The sequence below is a fragment of the Eulemur rufifrons genome, chromosome 7 (genome assembly GCF_041146395.1).
Source record: "Eulemur rufifrons isolate Redbay chromosome 7, OSU_ERuf_1, whole genome shotgun sequence".
Classification (NCBI taxonomy): domain Eukaryota; kingdom Metazoa; phylum Chordata; class Mammalia; order Primates; family Lemuridae; genus Eulemur; species Eulemur rufifrons.
The window spans coordinates 265,806,674-265,827,567 of record NC_090989.1 but is presented as its reverse complement, the minus strand read 5'-3'; the positions used below and the strand labels follow the sequence as shown (position 1 = coordinate 265,827,567).

The 20,894-nt window shown below is 39.7% G+C and overlaps 1 protein-coding gene and 1 non-coding gene across 2 annotated transcripts; both read right to left on the bottom strand.

The window, feature by feature from the left end:
* Positions 1 to 577: 577 nt before the first annotated feature.
* ZNF483 (zinc finger protein 483) lies at positions 578 to 13,256 on the bottom strand. The gene is given in 6 exon segments (XM_069474550.1): positions 578 to 820; positions 822 to 2,083; positions 7,279 to 7,374; positions 7,771 to 7,897; positions 9,533 to 9,621; positions 12,845 to 13,256. Coding segments are annotated over 6 exon segments (2,229 nt in total).
* Positions 13,257 to 20,112: 6,856 nt separating this feature from the next.
* Positions 20,113 to 20,219, bottom strand: LOC138388869 (U6 spliceosomal RNA). The gene has a single exon (XR_011234344.1). It is a non-coding gene; the product is annotated as a U6 spliceosomal RNA (small nuclear RNA).
* Positions 20,220 to 20,894: the final 675 nt, after the last annotated feature.

Below are 20,894 nucleotides of genomic sequence, written 5' to 3'. Positions count from 1 at the left end.
GAGAGTATTTTCCACTTCAGAAACTTGAAAGTTCCAGTGAATCAAAAATAGCTTATTTGCACATCTTCTGAGATTATCACATATACAAAAAAATTAGAAATCATTAATCCCATTACTTCATTCTTCTAGTAAAGAAACTAGAATTCAGAAAGGTCAAGTTGATTTGTCCATGCTTATATAACGAGTTGGTTGGCAAACTGGGATGGAATCCAGGTTAAATGACAGCAGTCAAGCTCTCTTTCTACCACAGTACATGGTAGTGGAAGGGGAAAGTAGGAGAGGGAAATTCCCCAGAAATGAACTTTCCAAATTCAAGCTTGGCCATTCAGAATCATTTTGCATCTCATACTATTTTCTTCACTTTCCACCTGATTTTACCAGCCCTAATTACTTTATTTACAAGCAGTTGACATCCTTGTAAAGAAGAGGGGTGAATGTAAAAAAGAATGTTTTTCCTAGCTGCCACTTTACCAAAGTTGCAGCTACTAATCTTTGTTGTTAGTATAATAGCTTACATCCCAGGTTTTCATTAACTGACAATTTGAACTAAATCCTGCCCCCCACTATATTCCCAGAATTACTCTGCAGAGTGATATCCCCGATGTCTGATGAGGCCTGAATTACTTTTAAATGTCTTCTCACATTCATTACATTCATAGTCTCTCCTTCCAGTATGAATGTTTATGTGTTCTATAAGGATTGAGCTTCGACTAAAGGTGGCTCCACAATAGTTACATTCATAGGGCTTCTCTCCAGTATGACTTCGGTGATGCTCGTTAAGAGATGAACTCTGACTGAAGGATTTCCCACATTCTTTATTTACATTGATAAGGTTTTACACCAGTATGAATTCTCTGATGACGACTAAGGAGGGAATGGGTAGGGAAAGCTTTCTCACACTGGTTGCATTTGTAGGGTTTTTCTCCTGAATGAAGTCTCTGATGATAAATGACAGATGTAAAATGGCTAAAAGTCATCCCGCAATCATTACACAAATATGGTTTCTCCCCAGTGTGAATTCTCTGATGTCGGGTAAGGCATGAATTCTGTCTAAAGGCTTTTCCACATTCACCACATTTATAGGGTTTCTCTCCAGTATGAATTCTCTGATGTTTAGAAAGGGATGAGCTATGACTGAAGCATTTCCCACAATCGTTACATGCATAAGGTTTTTCCCCAGTATGAATTCGCTGATGTTGAATAAGAGACGAACTGTCACTGAAGGGTCTCCCACAGTCTTTACATATGTAAGGCTTTTCTCCAGTATGAATTCTCTGATGTTTAATGAGGTGGGCACTAAGGGTGAAACCTTTTCCACAATCGTAGCATTTGAAGGGTTTCTCTTCACTATGAGTTCTGTGATGTGGTGTGAGTGATGAACTATCACTAAAACCTTTTCCACATTCATTACACATATAGGGTTTCTCTCCAGTGTGAATTCTCTGATGTTCGGTGGGTGAGGCACTATAGCCAAAAGCTTTTCCACATTTACTGCACTTATGGGTATTTTCTCCAGTTTCAGTTTCCTCATCTTTATTTAAGGCTGTAGCCTGACATGACTCTTTCCAACATTTTTCACATTTACAGATTTTTATCTTAGAAATAGATGACCTTGGAATGAAGAGTGTACCACACTTACTACACTTCTTAGACCTATCTGCCAAAAGAATCTTCTGACGTTTCTGATGTTCAGTACGAGAGGAAGAGTGACTGATGACTTTTCCACCTTCATTACATTTTCCATGACTTTTCTCTTTGCGGTTCTGAATAAGGTCTGAATGAAAACTGAAGGGTTTCTTGCTTTCATGATACCTCCGGGATTTCTTCTTTAAGTAGACTCTCAGATGTTTAATTATGGCTGAAATGTCTTTGAAATTACTTCCAGAGGGGCTCCTTTCTGGGTCAATTTCCTTACCCTTATTGCCTTTCCCATGAGATTTCTTTTGTGTGACTTTTCCTTTTGAATGTCCCTGCTTGCCATGCTCCTCCAACAACCTCCGGAATTCTCCCATCAAGCCATGCTCATCATCCCTGAGGCATTTTTCTATTATTTTATCTAAAGTTGATTCTTCCATATGATCATCTTGATTTCCAACAGATACTGTTGATTCACCTCCAGGCTCACCCTCTAAAAGAAATAAGAAATAAGAAATTGTTTGCAATAAAACCTGCTGCTGTATTTGGGACTGAAATGGGAACACAGTAATGACTATAAGAAATATAACTTGGATGGTTCTAAAATAGAGCTATAAAAAATAGGAAAGGGCAGCCTGGGCAACATAGCAAGGCTCCATCTCTACAAAAATAAATGAAAATTAGCCAGGCATGGTGGCACATGCCTGTAATCCTAGTGGCTCAGGAGGATGAGGCAGGAAGATCAATTGAGTCCAGGAGTTCAAGGTTGCAGTGAACTTCAATCGTGCCACTGTACTCCAGCCTGAGTGACAGAGCAGGACTCTGTCTCTAAGAAAATAAAATAGGGAAGGGAAAGGCAATATAGGGAAACAAAATAAACATAGCATAGGGATTAAGGAAAATATTGACAAAGATGAAAAGCTTGTACCTTGTAATTAGAGATGCAAGTTCTCACCCTCATTTTGAATTCCTATAATAGGTTCAAACTTTTTCTCTCTATATCCAAACTTTTCTCTTTCCAAATAATGATAGCCTAAACATTTACAGAATACTGACCAAATGCCAGGTCCCACACCAAGTACTTTACTTGCATTATTCCACTTAATCTTCACAACAACCCTATGAAGTAGGTCTTATTACTATCCCTGTTCTATGGATGTAACAACTGGGCACATAGAGTTTATAAGGTTAGATTTTTAACCTAGTTTCACACCAAAGACCATGCTTTTTGATCCTTATACCATACTGCCTCTCTGTAAAGCAAATAGCACTAATTTTATAGAAAATGTTAATCATATCACAGATGTGCAGTACATACCATCTATGATAGACTTTCAGAGGTGACCACAATCTGGCCTTATCAATCATACGGATACACTAATCAGGCATCCCCTTCCTGTCCCTCTTACGTTGCAGCATTTTCAGTCCTATTCTTTGGTCTTAATACTTCCTATTACCTAGGAATGAATTCGCAAAGCACCGCCACTATCACAAACATATAAATTTGACAGGGCCTAGGGTTCCAGTCCCACAATCTCCAGAGAGCATTCTCCAATACCATATACTGTTCCCAGAACTTCAAATGCATTTATTAATCACCTCATTCATCCTGACTTTTAACCAAGAGGTCACACTGTCACTTTTATACAACTATTTTTTAGGCATAACTATAAAATACAAAATCATTCAAAATCCTATTACTCAAAAGCTAACCAATATTAAAAATTCTGTGTATTTCCTTCTAGAAGTTTTTCTGTATAGTTTAGAATAGAAAAACTGTATACATAATATGTATTGTTATTCTTTTCATTTATACTTATTCCTCATCTCATTGCTAATTCTTCACAAAGATTATTTTAACCAGTTACATGATAATTCATTATGTAGATATATATTTAGTTATTCTTCTGAGGATGTATTAATTATCTGATAAACATTCAATAAGGGAATAAGCCAAAAAGCAGAAAGGGTGTAATAGTTTACATGATACATGAGGAGCAGAAGCATCTAAGTACTTATCTCTGGTAAAATGACTTTTCTTCAAATCTTTGCAAATTTGATTCATAAAAAATAGCATTGCTATTTTAAATGTGTATTGCATTGCTGATCGGTGAGTTTAAAAATTTTTTCATACTCACAAGCTATTCAAATTTTAAATTTTGTCAGTTATCTACTCAAGTTCTTTATCCATTTTTTCCAACAGAGTTAGCGTTCCTTACTTGGATGAGCTTTTTATAAGTTATGACCATTGACTCTACTGTGTCTGTCAAAACCTTTGTTCTTGGCCAGGTGAGATGGCTTATCCCTTTGGGAGGCCGAGATGGGAGGATCACTTGAGATCAGGAGTTCAAGACCAGCCTCAGAAGAGTGAGAACCTATCTCTACCAAAAATAGAAAAAATTAGCTGGGCATAGTGATGCATGTCTCCAGTCCCAGTTACTCAGGGGGCTGAGGCAGGAGAATTGCTGGAGCCCAGGAGTTTGTGGTTGCAGTGAGCTGTAACGATACCACTGCACTCTACCAGGGGTGATGGAGGGAGACTCTGTCTCAAAAAAAGAAAATTTCTCCAGTACGTTGTAAATGACTTTTTAAATAAGTTGTACATCTATCTACATGACTCTTTTTTTTTTTACATAAGCTTCTTGCGAGGAAGAAGGAAATATATTTTTACCAATGCTGCTAGAATTACTTAAAACATTTTTAGAATCCATTTTTGGAATTACTTTGCCAAATCCTACTTAAACATAATAAAACTGTTGTCCTTTATTTATACAATTACAGTTGCCCCTTGAACAACATGGATTTGAACTGCCTGGGTCTACTTACATGTAGATTTTTTTCAATAAATTTATTAAAAAATTTTTTTGATATTTTTGACAATATGACAAAACTTACAAACTATGTAGCTTACATATATCAAAAGAAATTAAGAAAAATATGTCATGAAAGCATACAATATGTGTAGATATTAGTCTATTTTATCACTTAGGACCATAAAATATACACACATCTATTACAAAAAATTAAAATTTATCAGAACTTGGCCGGGCGTGGTGGCTCATGCTTGTAATCCTAGCACTCTGGGAGGCCAAGGCAGGTGGATTATTTGAGCTCAGGAGTTCGAGACCAGCCTGAGCAACAATGAGACCCCATCTCTACTAAAAATAAAAAGAAATTAGCTGGACAACTAAAAATATATATAGAAAAAATTAGCCGGGCATGGTGGCACATGCCTGTAGTCCCAGCTACTTGGGAGGCTAAGGCAGAAGGATCGCTTGAGCCCAGAAGTTTGAGGTTGCTGTGAGCTAGGCTGATGCCATGGCACTCTAGCCCTGGCAACAGAGTGAGACTCTGTCTCAAAAAAAAAAAAAAAAAAATTTATCAGAACTTACAAAAACACAGGCAATACATGGCACCATTTGCAATCAAGAGAAATGTAAGCAAACATAAAAATGCAGTATTGAATCATAACCATATAAAATTAACTGTATGCAAACCGTACACTGTATTGATTTCATAGCCAACTCCTATTGCTATTGCGATGAGCTCAAGCGTCCACTTAAAGCATTTGCTTAAAACACTATGTGACACTAATCACCTCCACGAGTAGTTCATCTCTCCAGTAAATTGTGTATCACAGTAAAAAGTGACCTCTTGTGGTTCTGGTATATTTTTCATCACATTTAGTGCAATACTGTAAATCCTGAATAACATCATGGGTCCCACACAAAGTACCACTAGTGATGTTGGAAGTGCTCCCAAGAAGCAGTAAAAACTCATAATATTACAAGAAAAAGTTGAATTGCTTTATATGTACTATAGATTGATGTCTGTAGTTTCAATTACCCACCATTTCACAACTTACTGTTTTAGAGATGAGGTCTCACTCTGTCGACCAGCCCAAAGTGCAGTGGCATCATCATAGCTCACTGCAGCCTCGAACTCCTAGGCTCTGCCCATCATTTCAGACAGCCAATTTCTCTTTTAAATAGATGACATAAACTTATGGTACCAATAAATACAGTACTGTACTATAAATGTATTTTCTCCTCCTTATGATTTTCTCTTTTTTTCTGAGACAAAGTCTCACTCTCTTGCCTGAGCTAGAGTGCCGTGGTGTCAGCCTAGCTCACAGCAACCTCCAACTCCTGGGCTCAAGCAATCCTTCCTGCCTCAGCCTCCTGGGTAGCTGGGACTACAGGCACATGCCACCATGCCTGGCTAATTTTTTCTATTTTTAGTTGTTTGGCTAATTTCTTTATATTTTTAGTAGAGACAGGGTCTCGCTCTTGCTCAGGCTGGTCTTGAAATCCTGAGCTCAAGCAGTCCTCCCGCCTCGGCCTCTCAGAGTGCTAGCATTACAGGCGTGAACCACTGCACCTGGCCTGATTTTCTTAATAATATTTTATATTCTCTAGCTTACTTTAATAAAATATATAATACATATAACATATAAAATATGTGTTAACCAACTGTTTATGTTATCCTAACAGTTAAGATTTAAGGAAGTTAAAAGTTATATGCAGATTTTCAACTCCAAGGGTGGGGGGAGTGGTCAGCCACCTAACCCTCCCCAATTATTCATGGGTCAGCTGTGTATTGCGAACAACCAATAGCTGACTAAAACGAATAGTTCAGAAGATTGAATAGAGCAAGATGGACTATTGGTTTTTTTCTTTAAAATAAACCAATGTATTAATATATGTAATAATTTATTTTCATTTTTAAATGTAAATTTATTTAAATTTTAAAATGATCAGCGCAAGTATAAAGAAAAAGTCTAATTTGTCAAAGATAACTAATGTTAATATGTTTTCCAAATATTAAAAATTCATATATATCTATATATTTAGACATATATGTACATTTTTTTCCCTTTACCAAAAAATAGAATTACTATACACTGGGTGAATTGCTTATCCTTCAGGATTCAAGTCAAATGCTAATTAAATCTTTGCTGCTATATAGTCCCACTGTTCCTCAGATGTGCCATTATTATATCATGCATCACATCAATACCATCTTTTGATTTGGTATTTGTCTCCACAGAGCCCATAAATATGTGCCTCTCAGATCTCTGTCTGTGGGGAGATTACCTGAAAGCCCCTACCGCAGCGCTATAAATCCACTACTGCATCCCCACCAGCTCCCACTGGCTGCTCCCAGTCAATGACAGAGTACAGGGACACTTGGCGACCCATTTCTGTGAGACACAGGACTCCTCTGACAGGTGACTGTGGCTTAGGGGCTCCTTTTGGCTTTGCCTAAACTTTCTTAGAACTGCATTTCAAATTAAGACTCTTCCTACCCGACTTACCTTCCTTCCCTCTCTCAATCACAGAGGTTAGACCAGCATCATGCTCTAACAGCTCTCCTAGCTTCTTCCAGCTGCCTCTCCATTTTCCTTCACTGGATGTTTCCCCAGTAAATCCCACGCATGGCTAATCATGTCTTGGCATCTACTCCACAGAGGACTAAAACCAGTAGTCTCCCCCATTAAAATGAACATTCCAGAAAGTAAAGGGCACAATTCTAATCATCTTTATATTTTAGCACCTAGCTGACTCAACATTTCAAAGGTTCTTCCCAATAGACTTGGTAAACAACTGTTTTCATTTCCTTGTCTAATTTTCACCAACTCACCTAGTCTGGAGCTTTTTGAGATTATTTTTTTCAGCAGCCATGGCAGATCGATCCACTTCAGCTGGGAAAGCAAATCTAGATTGGAAACTGGAATGCCTGCTCATAGAGAAAAGAATAAAAAATGGTTGTTTATGCATAGAACAAAGACATCCCAACATTGATACACAGACTCTGGTTCTCCAGAGAAGCTAAAAGATGGTATTAAATACACAGACATCAATACTGGAATTTGAGGAGAAAACAGGGGGAGGTATAGCACTGATAATAGCAAAATGATGTTCCACATTTCCAATTTGATAAACCAAAGACCTTTTTTTTTTTGAGGAAATGTTACAGAAAAGCACATTTTTAGGACCCATTTTCAGGATTTAGTCATGTCAATCTCTGGATGTTCAGCTACAACAAAGTACTTTACATAACACTTATCTTGCAATAAAAGGAGACAAAAAATACCCAGAGCTTAAATGCTAGATAATGAAGAGATATCTTTACCCAGAAATTCTAGGTTTCTGAAGTTTTCCAATACCACTTCCTTATATAGCTCCTTCTGAGCAGGATCTAGCTTCTTCCACTCTGCTCTGGAAAAGTTCACGGTCACATCCTTGAATGTTATGGATTCCTAGAACACCAAACACAGGCCTTTTGCATTGGATTATTTCCAAATAGACCCAAGGATTCAGAGAAGCAGATAGGATATAAACAAAGGTTTTGACAGTATTTGAATTTTTAAGAATTCCAAAGTAAGCTACAGAATAGCTGTTGTATGACTGTTACAAGTGATCCATAAGAAGGGTATTACACAACCCCTGCCTCTCCCATTCAGTCTCTGGTGTTAAGTACTGTACAAGAATTTTCTGAAATGTCTAAGATTGATCAAGTTCATCCTAGGATTAAAAGAAAAATATTAAATGTAGGATACAATTTACATTCCCAAACCCCAAGTTTGCAGAATTAATGTTAAGCTAACTATAGGTAATAATTAAATACTTAATAATAATATTAGCAGCTACATTCTAAGCGTTAACTTCCAGTTATATGCAGCAATTATTTTCTATCACAATCAAAGAGAATCTGTGTTCAATAACATACACCTGCAGTTACTCTACAGTTACAAACAAGCATACTAACTCATTAAAATACACTTTCTACAGCTTCCTCTGTATGGCTTTTTGAGAGGCAGTGTAGCAGAGTGGCTACTGGCACTTGTATTAGCTTCCTGTTGGTGCTATTACAAGTTACCATAACCTTGGTGGCGTGAAACAACAGAAGTTTAGTCCCTCACAGGTCTGGAGGCCAGAAGTCTGAGATCAAGGTGCTGGCAAAGGTACACTCCCTTCAGAGGCTCTAGGGGCGAATCCATTTATTGCCTCCTTCAGCTGCCGGTGGCTGTCAGCATTCCTCGGCTTATGGCCCTATCACTCCAAACTCTGCCTAACTTTACTTCACCCTTTCCTCTTCATGTGTCCAATTTCCCTCTGCCTTTCTCTAATGAACGCTTGCGATGGCATCTAGGGCTCACCTGTATAACCCAGGATAAATCCCTCATCTTAAAATCCTTAACCTAATTGTACCTGCAAAGATCCTTCTTCCAAATAAAGTAACATTCAGAGGCTCCAGGGATTAGGAAGTGGACATAGTTTTTGGAGCCACTGTGGGCCTAGCACAGCACTATTATTCACTATTGTGAATAAGAATTTTTTTTCCTAACTGGTAATTATTGGTACACAAGGAAACTTATTGATTAATAAATTGTTTTTCCCACTACCATATGAGTTTCAGTACTTGTTTAGCTGTTTCTGTAAGGTTTTCCAAATAGAAAATAGTATATATGTGCCTCATTCACACTAATACTTACATCTCCTTTCTTTCTTATCTTACTGCATTGGCTAGAATATTCAGAAAATACTGATTAACAGCAGTGAGGTTAGACATCCTTATCTTTCTACTGACATTGTGAGGACTGCTTTCCATTTCCCAGCATTATAGAGCTGGAGATGATCTTTATCATGTTAAGGATAATATTTCCATCTGATTAATTTTATCAGGAGTAATTGTTGAATTTCAGTAAATGTTTTTTGTGTAAGAGTCAGACCTGTGACATGTTCCATGTACTGAAATAAAATTGCATGTGATATATGCGGTGTAAGTTCCTTGAAAGGGAGACTGTCTTAATTATTTTTGTATCTTTTTACCACTCAGTAGGAGCTCAGTTGAATATTCACTTAAGAATGAAAACCAGTGAAAGGAAACTTACACTGGGCTCAGTATTTGGAGGAAGGGCAACTGTTGCATCTTCTTCTGAGTTCTCCTCTTGGGAAATGGCAGAATCTTGAGAGACTGGATCTAGAAAGGTGAGAAAAAAAAAAAAAAAAAGAGGCCAGTCTTTCAAATGGACTCCTCAGACTGAAAATTCTTATATATATAATTCTGAGATACACAGGAAAAAAACCAAGTCAGTTTCTCCCAGTAAACGCTCAACGGAATGCTTCTGTGACCCCAGATGTGCTTCCCCCACACCAAGCAAGCAATTCTGCAACAGATTCTCCAGCAGACAACAGCCAGGTGTCCTCTACTTCCATTCATTTCTGACACTATCTACCTGGAGATAGCACCAGGTCCCATAGGTTCAGTCCCTCAAAGACGGCCCCCCACTGCAGAAGCCAGTCTCAAGTCTGGGCCTCTGGAACTTCTGCCCAACCAGCCACAAATCAGGGTTCCCATGACCCCCCTCCTTGGGTTCCAATAATTTGCTAGAATGGCTCACAGAACTCAGGGAAACTCTTCATTTATTACATTTACTGGTTTATTATAAAGGATATTACAAAGGATACAGATGAACGGCCAAATGGAAGAGATGTGGAAAAAGAAAATAAATTTCAGGACCTCCCAAGAGTATTATGCCAAGGTGAAAAGTTGAGCCTGGAAATTGGCTCACATACAAGGCTACCTTTCTTCATGCATGTTGCTTCCTGACCTTTGTGTTGAGATGTTATACATTGACTAGACTCTCTATTCTTCATTCAAACCTAGACTAAATAATGGTTAGAGACAGAGACCCTTGTGATTGTTACCTCTTTACAATAAAATGTTAAGCAACCCCCTTAGAATGTAATCAACAGTAGCCAATCAATTCTTGTATCTGTATGTTAGCCTTTGCACGGAAAATGAAATTCTGTTCAGTGCCTCTTTACCTATACAAACCATCTTCACTTTTCCCCACACTGGGAGCACTGATCACCATTCTTTGGTGTAGGTATGTCCCTGCTTGAATAAGTTCTTTTAACTGGATCATGAGCCTTTTGATTATTTTAGGTTGACAAACTCACAGCATTTGGGAAGGGGCGAGGGGCTTCCATGCCTGCTCCAGGCACACCAACCCCCAGAACCTACACATGTTCAGCTTTCTGGATGCTCTTACAAACCCTGTCCTTTTGGGGTTTTTTTTTTTTTTTTTTTTTGAGGCTTCATACACAGGCAAGAATGATTAAATCATTGGCCACTGATGATCAATTCAACCTTTGGTCCCTCTCTCCTCCCCAGAGGCTGGACGGTGGGGCTGAGTTCCAACCCTCTAAGCACCAGGTTGGTTCCCCTGGCAACCAGTCCCCCCACAGTTATCAAGGGACTTTCCAAAAATCACCTCATTAACATAAAGTCCGGTATGGTTAAAAGGGGCTTGTTATAAATAACAAAAAGACCGTCTTTCCCCTTTATAGCTCTTGGAGCTATTCCGGAGCTGTTTCAGGAACCAAGGAAAAAAGGCCGAATATTTTAACAAAAGATACTCTTACAGCTCTAGTGGCCTAGGAAATTACAAGGATTAAAAGAATTGTGAGCCTATCTGGATAAAAAAGTCAGAAGTAACAAAAAATTTTCCCACTCTTTAAAACAGTGAATAGCCACAGACACTTTCCTATAAAAACCCAGACTTTTCCCCCTACTCCATACAAAAATCCTTCCAATTCAGAAAAACTGATTTTTTTTCATTACATATATCCTCAGTTTTAAACTTTAAACTCAGTTTGCACAGTGAGTTTTGAAATATTTCTAATTTAAAAGATGTATTATGGTAAACAGCATATTCCTTTTATATATTAATTTGTTTTCTTCATAGTCTTAGCGCAATGCCTTGCTCAAGTCACTCAAAATTGTTTACTGAATGAAAGCACCAAGCTAGTCTCAAGAACTCCACCTCTGGGATCACCAATAGATTCCTAAAGACCAAAAGGCAGCCCCTAAACTCATATGTACTAAATGTATTAAATACCCTCAGGTGTCAACAGCTCTTTTTCAAATAAGGGAAAAGTATTTTTCAAATCATATACTACTTTCCTGTGAAAAGAATTTTAGGCAGCTTTATTGATTAGACAAGCAAATAACAATTAATAATTAGAATTATGTAATCAAAGAGAAAAGAGATTAATTTAAGGAAACCATTCTACCTTACAGAATGCTGGAAATCAATTCTTTATTGAAGGGGCCTCCACACTGAGGCCCTAACTTTGGATAAGTATCACGTTACAGTGACAAATCAGAGAGGAGTCAGGAAACCCCAACTTTAGAGGCACCAATTAGCTGTGTGACTGACCACAAATTAAGTCTACGGAGTTAAGTATTATTCATCTCCCTATCTCAGAACTCTTGGCAGAACAAACTATTATTACACATGTGTATTGGGAGCCCTCTGGTAAACAATATGCTGCAAATATTTACTGCAAATAATTGTATAAATACAAGTCCATTTATAGCATATTATACTACAAAATATAAATAATGGTAGCATATTTGAGGATTTTAATAAAAGTTGGGCACATCCCCTAAAAAGACTGTCCCTGCTAGAAGTCTTTACATCAGTATTTTAAAATATCACTGTTATAATTCAGTTTATATTTTATATCTATAATAATATAATTATAAAAATATAATTCAGTTGTTCCTCCCCTAAGGCTGTGGAGTTGCACTATAAAATAGGGTAGATGTTACCTACATTTGGCTGTTTAAATTTAATTTGATGAAAAATTCAGTTCCTTATTTGTACTAGCCACGTTTCATGTGCTTAACTTGAATTGCAAAATAGTGCAGAATACATTTCCATCAACAAATATATTGGACAGCCCTGTTTCAGTAATGTGCTGGCGCATACACTGGAGCTAGAAGCCGAGGCCCGACTGGTTGAGATGCTTGTGATTCCAAACGCTTTCACAGATAACTTCTTTCTCTCCTGTGTTCTTGAAGGGGAAGGAAAAGAAATTAATATTTCTTAAGCATTCACCATATATTCTACTTTATCTTGCTTTTCGAGAAAGAAAGAAATTCTACTTTATCTTGTTTAACCTTTGTAAGAAAACTACAGAAAAGATGGTATCTCCTTCTCACAGAGAGAAATATTTAAATTCTTAGAGATTACCTAGCTTGCCCAAAATCACACAGTAAATAGTAGGTCTGAGTCTAAGCCAGTCCCAACTCCAAAACTCAGACTCCTCTTTAGCAGTAAATTGCTCTTTTGAGTTTATTTTCTTGCCCTGAAGTGATTTCTCCCACCTCGTCCTTCCATCTTAAATCTCACCTTTTTCTTCAAGCATTTGGGTCAAATCCTCTATCAAGGTCACCATCTCCTCACTACTCTCAGGATGTTGTGACTTTGCCCACATCCTGATCTCCCCAGGCAAAATGGTCAAGAACTGCTCAAACACCAAAAGCTGTAACATCTGTTCTTTCGTGTGAACGTCTGGTCTCAGCCACTGAGTGCAGAGCTCCCAGAGTTGATTCAGGGCTTTCCTGGGCCCGGCTACATCTGAGTAACGAAACCACCTGAACCTCTGTCTTAAAGACTCTCCATCAGCAGTGTCTCCTCCTAAAATAGCTTCTTGGTTCCCAGAAGTGTCCATCCTTAGCATCTTGTTTTGTTCACTGGAGGCCGGAGTTTGAGGATCTGATGAGATGGCTGTCATCTCGTTCAAGGGCACTAGAGCTTCCATTGTGTATCACAAGCAGGAATACAGTCCCCTTTAGAGTCTAGCTGAGTATCAGTACAGTTCACCAACAGGCACTATACACAGCAAAATATGAAGGTTCCAGGAATTCAGTTTATAGTTTTGCAGAAACTGTCAACAAAAAATATTAAGGTGTTAAATTAAGTGACACCAATTGTTGTTAATTCTAAAAACATTGTTCTTGGTTTGGTTCAGACACATAGATCCATACATATACCCTCAGAAGCCTAAGACAGCCCTGCCCAACTACTATATTAAAAGAATAATTTTCTTTATAGATCAAAAGCTGAGGAATTAATTAAGGGTTAATAAAGGTATCCTCCAAGGAAACAGTTGCTTCAAACTTAATCATCCTCCTCATAAGCAAAAAATATCAGAAAAGGCCCATGGTTACAAGGGGATCCCTATAATAAGCCTGTTTAACATCTTCTGCCTTCTCTCAATGACTGGCCACACATTTCTCACCGGTTGCTCAACTCAAAAGGCTGATTTCGTATTTGACTCTCAAATTTCCCTTCCTCCTTATTTCTCATATAATCAATAACCAAGTTCCGGTGACTTTATTTTGTAAGAACCTCTCCATTATATCCTACAGCAGCTGCCTCAGTATAGGCTTCTTCAATACAATCTTCTCATACTGTAGCCAAAAAATTCCTTCTAATCTACAAAATATGATCCTATCACTCTCCTGCTTATAATCCCTCACTGGCCCAACTGTCTTTAGATAAAGCTCAAACGCAGAGACCATGCATAATGATCTTCAGAGACACTGCCTGGATGACCTCACCTCTTAAGCTCTAGCTACCCTGATTGACACTGCATCCGTAAAGAAATAGCTCCCCAGTCCCAGACACTCTCTATACCTTCCTATTCTTTGCACCAGGGCTAGTCCCTCTCCGCAGAATGTTGCCTTCTTTCCAAACTTTTATTCATTCTTCAAAGCTTGACTCCTTTCAGCTGCCACCTCTTGTGTGAATCTCTCTTGGATCCCAAAGCACTCCCTTGCACACAGACTGGCCTGAGTTGCATACATTCACTCCATCTACGAACGACTGAGCGACTACAATGTGCTGCTGGGAACGCCACTGCGGGGCTAGGCTTGGACTGGCCTGAAAGGGTCCTCACCCTCACAGAGGGTCCAGGAAACAAAACAGCCGGACATGTACTACGATGCGGCAAGGGAAAAGATGTGCACCTCCCATTGCCATTACCATACCAATAACTACCCATCTCCGAGCACGGAGCACGGCACACAGCACACAGCACACATGACGTCATTTATTCCTCTGCCAAATATGAGGCGCCCACCATGTACCTGACGCCCTGCTGGGCACCTGTGGCTTCGCAGTGACTGAGACACTCGGCTCTGTCTCCAGGGAGCTTACATAGAGGCTCAGTGAAAACGTGACGCAGGCAGAGGTTCTCAACGGCAGGGAGGAAAAACGGAGAGATTTTGCACACACACACCCGCTGCGGGGTCATCCGACACTGTCTGGAGACATTTTTGGCTACCACGACTGGGGAGGAGAGGTGCTGCTGGTGTCTAAAAGCTAGAGCCAGGGATGCTGCTGCACAGCCTGCGATAACTGGAAAACCACCCCTCACTCCCCGCCCACACAACAAGGAATCATCGCACCCAAAATGTCAACGGCACCGAACCTCCGAACCCCCCGGACGCAGAGAGCAGAGCGCCCACCTGTCACAGAAGCAGCAGTATCCGCAGCGCACAGCCAGGTCGGCCTGCTGCTCTCGCCACCCATCCTGCCCCAGGTGCGCCCTCGGAGCCGGCGACCCTGCCGTGGCCCCAAATCCAGGGACCTGGGACAACCGATACCTGCACCAGCATCCGCAGCCAGCAGCAACGCCACCGCGGTGAGCTTCCAGAGGCTCGTCCCGCAGCAGCTGCGTGCGCAAGTCCGCGGCGACCACTGCGCCTGCGCAGAGGTGTCAAACTGCGATCCCCAGAACGCGCTGGTCCGGCTTTCCGAAAGTCCTGTGCTTTCCATAGGCTCCCACCTGCCTGTTGCGCATGGTCACTGGGAAGCGGTTGGTGGGCTCGGCTACAGAATTTTTGCTGCGCCAGAGGCTTAGAGGCCTAGAACTCTCTTAGGTTTTCAGATCTATGAGGCTCTATCTTCCTGGTAACTTGGACTTTCCCAGCACCGCCCCCCCCACCCCATCACTATCATTCCCTGAAACCCAAGGTGCAAAAACCCACTGAGGAAGCTTATTAGCCATGCATTTAACGCAAGCCATAATGAATGCCACAACTTTAATTAAACGCTCATCTTATGACTTCCACACCTGCCACCGTGGTCCAGACCACCCTCATGCCTCGCCTACGTTGTTGCAATAGCTTCTTGATTTCACCTTTCTTTGTCTATGTTTCGCACCGCAGCTGGACGGATGTTTTAAAAAATGTCAAATCATGTCCCACCTCTGCTTAAAACCCTGCAATGGTTTCCCATTTCACTCAGAGTAAAAACTCTAGTCTTTACAGTGGCCTTCATGGCCTGATGGAATCCCGCCACCCATACCCTCCCTGACCTCTTCACCCACTCTCCTGCTCCAGTCATAATGGTCCCCTCCCTGTTCCTCCAACCTGCCTGGCACTTCTGGCTGACCTGCCCGTTCCGTATGCAGCCATATAGCTTGCTCTCCCAGTCCTTACAGTCTTCTCAATGAAGCTCTTCTGCCCTTCCATTTAAACTGGAACCCCACTCGCCTCTTGTTTCCTTTTCTAACATACCATCTCATTTTCTTATTTATTTGTTTACTACTTATTGTCTGTCTTCTCCTGTAGAATACCAATTGCCCAAGGATAAGGATTTTTATCTGGTTTGTTCTAAGTTCTATGCCTAAGCTCTGGAACAGTACCTGGCCCATGGTAGGCACTCAGTAGATGTTTGTTCAACTTTTGAATGTGTGCATGAATGGGTTACTGGGGGCATAGCAAAAAGGGTTGAGAAACTCCGGAAAGATTGTTTGCAGGATCGTAATAACTAGATGAGTCTTGAAGTGGTGGAGTTGGGAGAGAAGGGCATTCTGAACTAAAGGAGCAGGGTGAGTCAAGGCCCTGAGACTTTAACAGGACAGAGCAAGCTCAACCAAATGAACTACTGCACTTATCTCACAGGCTGCAAGGCTCACTGAGGAAACAGGGCTGACCAGCAGACAAGAAGTTACCTCAGTCCCAAGTCCCAGTGCATTTTCTTCTCTACTGGCCTCAGAGAGAGGCTGGCTGAAGACAAAGGGCATCAGAGAGAAGCTGGAGAAGGCGAAGGAACGTGAAATATGCACTTCTGGTATGTTTATTGCAGCACAATTCACAATTGCAAAGACATGGAATCAACCTAAGTGCCCATCAGCTGATGAGTGGATAAAGGAAATGTGGAATATATATGTATACCATGGAGTACTCAGCAATAAGAAAGATGGAACTGGAGACCATTATCCTAAGTGAAATATCTAAAGAATAATCTTCCTCCTCCTCCTCTATCCCTCTCCTCCTCGTCCTCTTCAAGGAATAGCTGGAGGAGGCTATTCCTTGCTGATCAGGCAATCCTCTTGGGTTTGGGAGATCCTCCTGTCTTAGCCTCCCAAGTAGCTAGAACTACAGGTGTGCACCACTACATCTGGATAACTTTTTTATTTTTTGTAGAAATGGTGTCTCACTATGTTGCTCAGGCTGGTCTCAAACTCCTGGCCTCAAGCAATCCTCCCACCTTAGCCTCCCAAAGTGCTGGGATTACACATATGAGCCACCATGTCCCTCCTCATCTCTATTATTTTCATCTGGAATATAGTTATACATAGTTGCCATCCATTATGCTTTCCTTCCATTCACATTTATTCAACATCTGAGTATACAAATGAATTGACTATGGTATGACAGTTTAATGCAATTGGACACTAACAGTCAAGACAAAAAACAAATCATGATGGATTACTAAATTCTTACTGGCTGATAAAAGGAAGTATTGAAATTTTCCTGAGATTTAAACTTTTTCCTGGCATTAAATTCTAGGAAAATCTACTCCTTGGGTAAAGGACATTGGAAAACATAATGGTCAATTTCCTCAAATGGATTTTCTTTTTTAGAAACTTAAAAAACATTACTAAGGCAAAACGGTTCCATGAGCCTGAGTAAAAACCTAAGGCAAAGCCCTGCCTCTGAGAGCTAGTGGAGCTAGCTGAAGAAAAAAAGCATTGGAATCTAGTCTGTCATGAGTTAAATTTCCAGAAAACAATATATCTAGAGCTGAATTTAATGGAAGCTGGTGGAAGAGTTAGCCAATGTATTCCATTCTGCCTATCTTAATAACAGTTGTCTCGAATATAGGTGTAATCTGTTCAACACTGAGTTCTTAGACAAATGCCTCAAAGGAAGATGTTCTGTGATTTTTTTTGAAAAAGTCCACAGGGTACCAAACAATGGGGAGTAAAGTTTACTTTCGGTTATGAGTATTATGAATAGAACTACCTACACCCAGAGCCTGGGCTATTGTATGGATCTTTACTCCTATACATGTCTTTGAACTCCCCAAGTTTGTTCAGTCCTTTCTTAGTCCTCAAATGACATATTCTTTCCTTCCCCTGTGTTTCTCTGGTTCAGAGATTACACTTATTTATATGTAACCTCTTGGTTATGCCAAAAAGATATCAGATACTGTTATCAGAAAGAAATGAACTGATCAACATTCATACATGAAGTCTACAGGACAAACAGCTGAGTGTCTACTACATGCACTGTATGCATTAACGTGTTTAATCCTTACTACAAACCTACAAGAGAGATGCTATTATTATCTCTGTTTTACCTATGAGGAAACTGAGGTACAGAGAGGTTGAATGACTTACCCAAGGTCATTCAGTTAGTAAGCATTGGATAGCTAGTAAAGAGACAGAAATTGGGATTCCAAACCAGGCAGCACAGCTCCTGAACCTGTGTTCTACTATACACCATATAGTCATATAATGGTTTATTTTTTAAAAAAAGGTTTCACTGAGTATTTAGGAACCCTATTTCTCTCTAGTCTCCACTCCTTCTCCTTTTCTTAATGCTGTAGTCTCCTCTGGGGTTTTTACTTCTCAGACCTCCTTTTGGGGCAGATAGTCACAAGGTTCTTGAGATCAAGATGATGTTTTTTCCTAGGAGGGCAATCTAATGTTTCCCATGATTAAGAGGAAGGCTTAGGTCTTTCATAATGGAACACCAAAACAAACTCAGTAATAGGAAGCTTGGTGCATTATATTGCTGATAAATGATCTCTTTCCACCCAGCAGAGGAGAGGAAGTGCAAAACCAGGTGAAAGGGAATGGAACCTCCCAATGGACATGGTCTCTACTCTGGAGGTATGCTACAAAATCTCTAGGTCAAGTTGAACTTTGTTTCTGGTTCTTACCTGGAAGGACAGCCTAGATCCTTCAGTCCATATCAGTAGAAGGCTCAGATTTTTCAGATTCCTCAGAGTAGACCATGTACATAGTTAGACAGGTAGAAGTTCCAGAAGGGTTCTCTTCAGGGAGCAGGAGGGAGGAATCGATGTGTTTGACCTTATTGAGAATGTGTTGGAGTTTTGTTAGTTTAAGAACAGACATTTAGAAAATTAAACAATGAGTTGCAGAAATTGGAAACTGAAAGGAAGCAGGTTTGTTTGGAGCAGAATGAGGGAGAGGGAGAGTGTTGTATTAAGAAGCCGGCAGCCAGGTCATGTACGATCTTGTTTAACATTCATGATTTGGATACTCAGGTATGAAGATGAAAATTATGTTATGCACAATGATAAAAAGAGGAGAATGATGGAGGATTGAAGATAACTTTTTTCCTTTCCCCAAACTCCATTAAAATGACAGTGAAGGAATTTTTGAAGTATAGATTCACAAAGATATGAGAACTGAAGAAAAGATGACAGCAACCAAATTTTGTAATTTTATTGATTACAAACATGGATAGTGATGAGGGCTAAGATTTTAGTGGACACTTGCTGTTTAGGCCATGTAGCATCTATTACTCCTTCCTTTTGCCAGTAGTATCCCAACTTTAATTCATGTATCCACTCTCATTGCTTATTTGGGCTACTATAACAAAATACCACCGACTGGGTAGCTTTTAAAAACCAGAAATTTTATTTTTCACAGTTCTGGAAGCTGGGAAGTCCTAAATCAAGGCACCAGCAGATTCAGCGTCTGGTGAGGGCTCGCTTTCTCTCAGATGAGGTTTCTCATTCTGTTCTCACCTGGTGAAAGGGACTAGCAAGCTCTCTAGGGTTTCTTTTTTAAGGGCACAAATCCCATTCATGAGGGCTCTGCCCTCATGACCTAATCAAATCCCAAAGGCCTCACCTTCTAATACCATCACTTTGGTGATTAGATTTCAACATATGAATTTTAAGGGGACACAAACATTTACACCATAGCATCCACCCCTCCCTTGTGCGTGGCAGATGAAGGTATTAGTAATTCTTCAGTTCTCCTGCTGGTGGTCTTAAGCCAGTCAGCATACTCAGTACATATTCATCAAGGAATAAACATATGCTTTAATTGGGTCCAGTAAAATAGATGGGCATTTTCTTGGGGCTTATAGAATAGGAGCTCCTCTCTTTTAAGAGAGGTGTAACAGAAAAGATATTTTCTCCAACTGCACAGTGTGGTATAATGATATGACCTCTAGAACTGCTGTAGCCATTTTTGCTACGGCCAGGTGACAAATCTGACACATGAAGGAATGTAAAGCTAAGAAAATCAGAGATGATGTGAATCTCTGAATCACCTTTACCTTTGCACTGTTGAGTTAGATAATTCAGTATATTCCATTTGTTGTTTAAGCAGTTTTTTTTACATTTTTGTTTTTAACTTTATTTATTATGGAATGCTTCATGTGCAGGGGCCATGCTAATTTTCTCTGTATCGTTCCAATTTTAGTATATGTGTTGCTGAAGTGAGCACTTTTTTTTTACATTTTTAAAATTGATATATAATAGTTGTATATATTTTGGGGGTACAGGTGATATTCTGATACTTACATTACAATGTGTAATAATCAAGTCAGGGTATCCATAACCTCAGACATTTATCTTTTCTTTCGTTAAGAACATTACAAGTCTTCTCTTCTACCTATTTTGAAATATACAATAAATTATTAACAATAATTTCCCTACTATACTATCAAATAATAGGGGTTATTTCTTCTATCTAACTGTATTTTTGTACCCTTTAGCCAACTTCTCTTCCTCCACTCCTTCTCCCTTTCCTTCCCAGCCGCTGGTAACCGCTCACTACTCTTTACTTACATGAGGTCCACTTGTTTAGCTCCCACATATGAGTAAGAACATGCATGCAATGGTGTCTTTCTGTGCTTGGCTTATTTCACTTAATTTAATGACCTCCAGTTCCATCCACATTGCTGCAACAGGATTTTATTCTTTTTTATAGCTGAATAATATTCCATTGTGTATATATACCATTTTCTTTATCTATTCATCCATTGATGGACACTTAAGTTGATTCCATATCTTGGCTATTGTGAATAGTCCTCCAATAAACATGGCAGTTCAGACATCTCTTCGATATACTAATTTCCTTTCTTTTGGCTATGTACTCAGCAGTGAGATGGCTGGATCA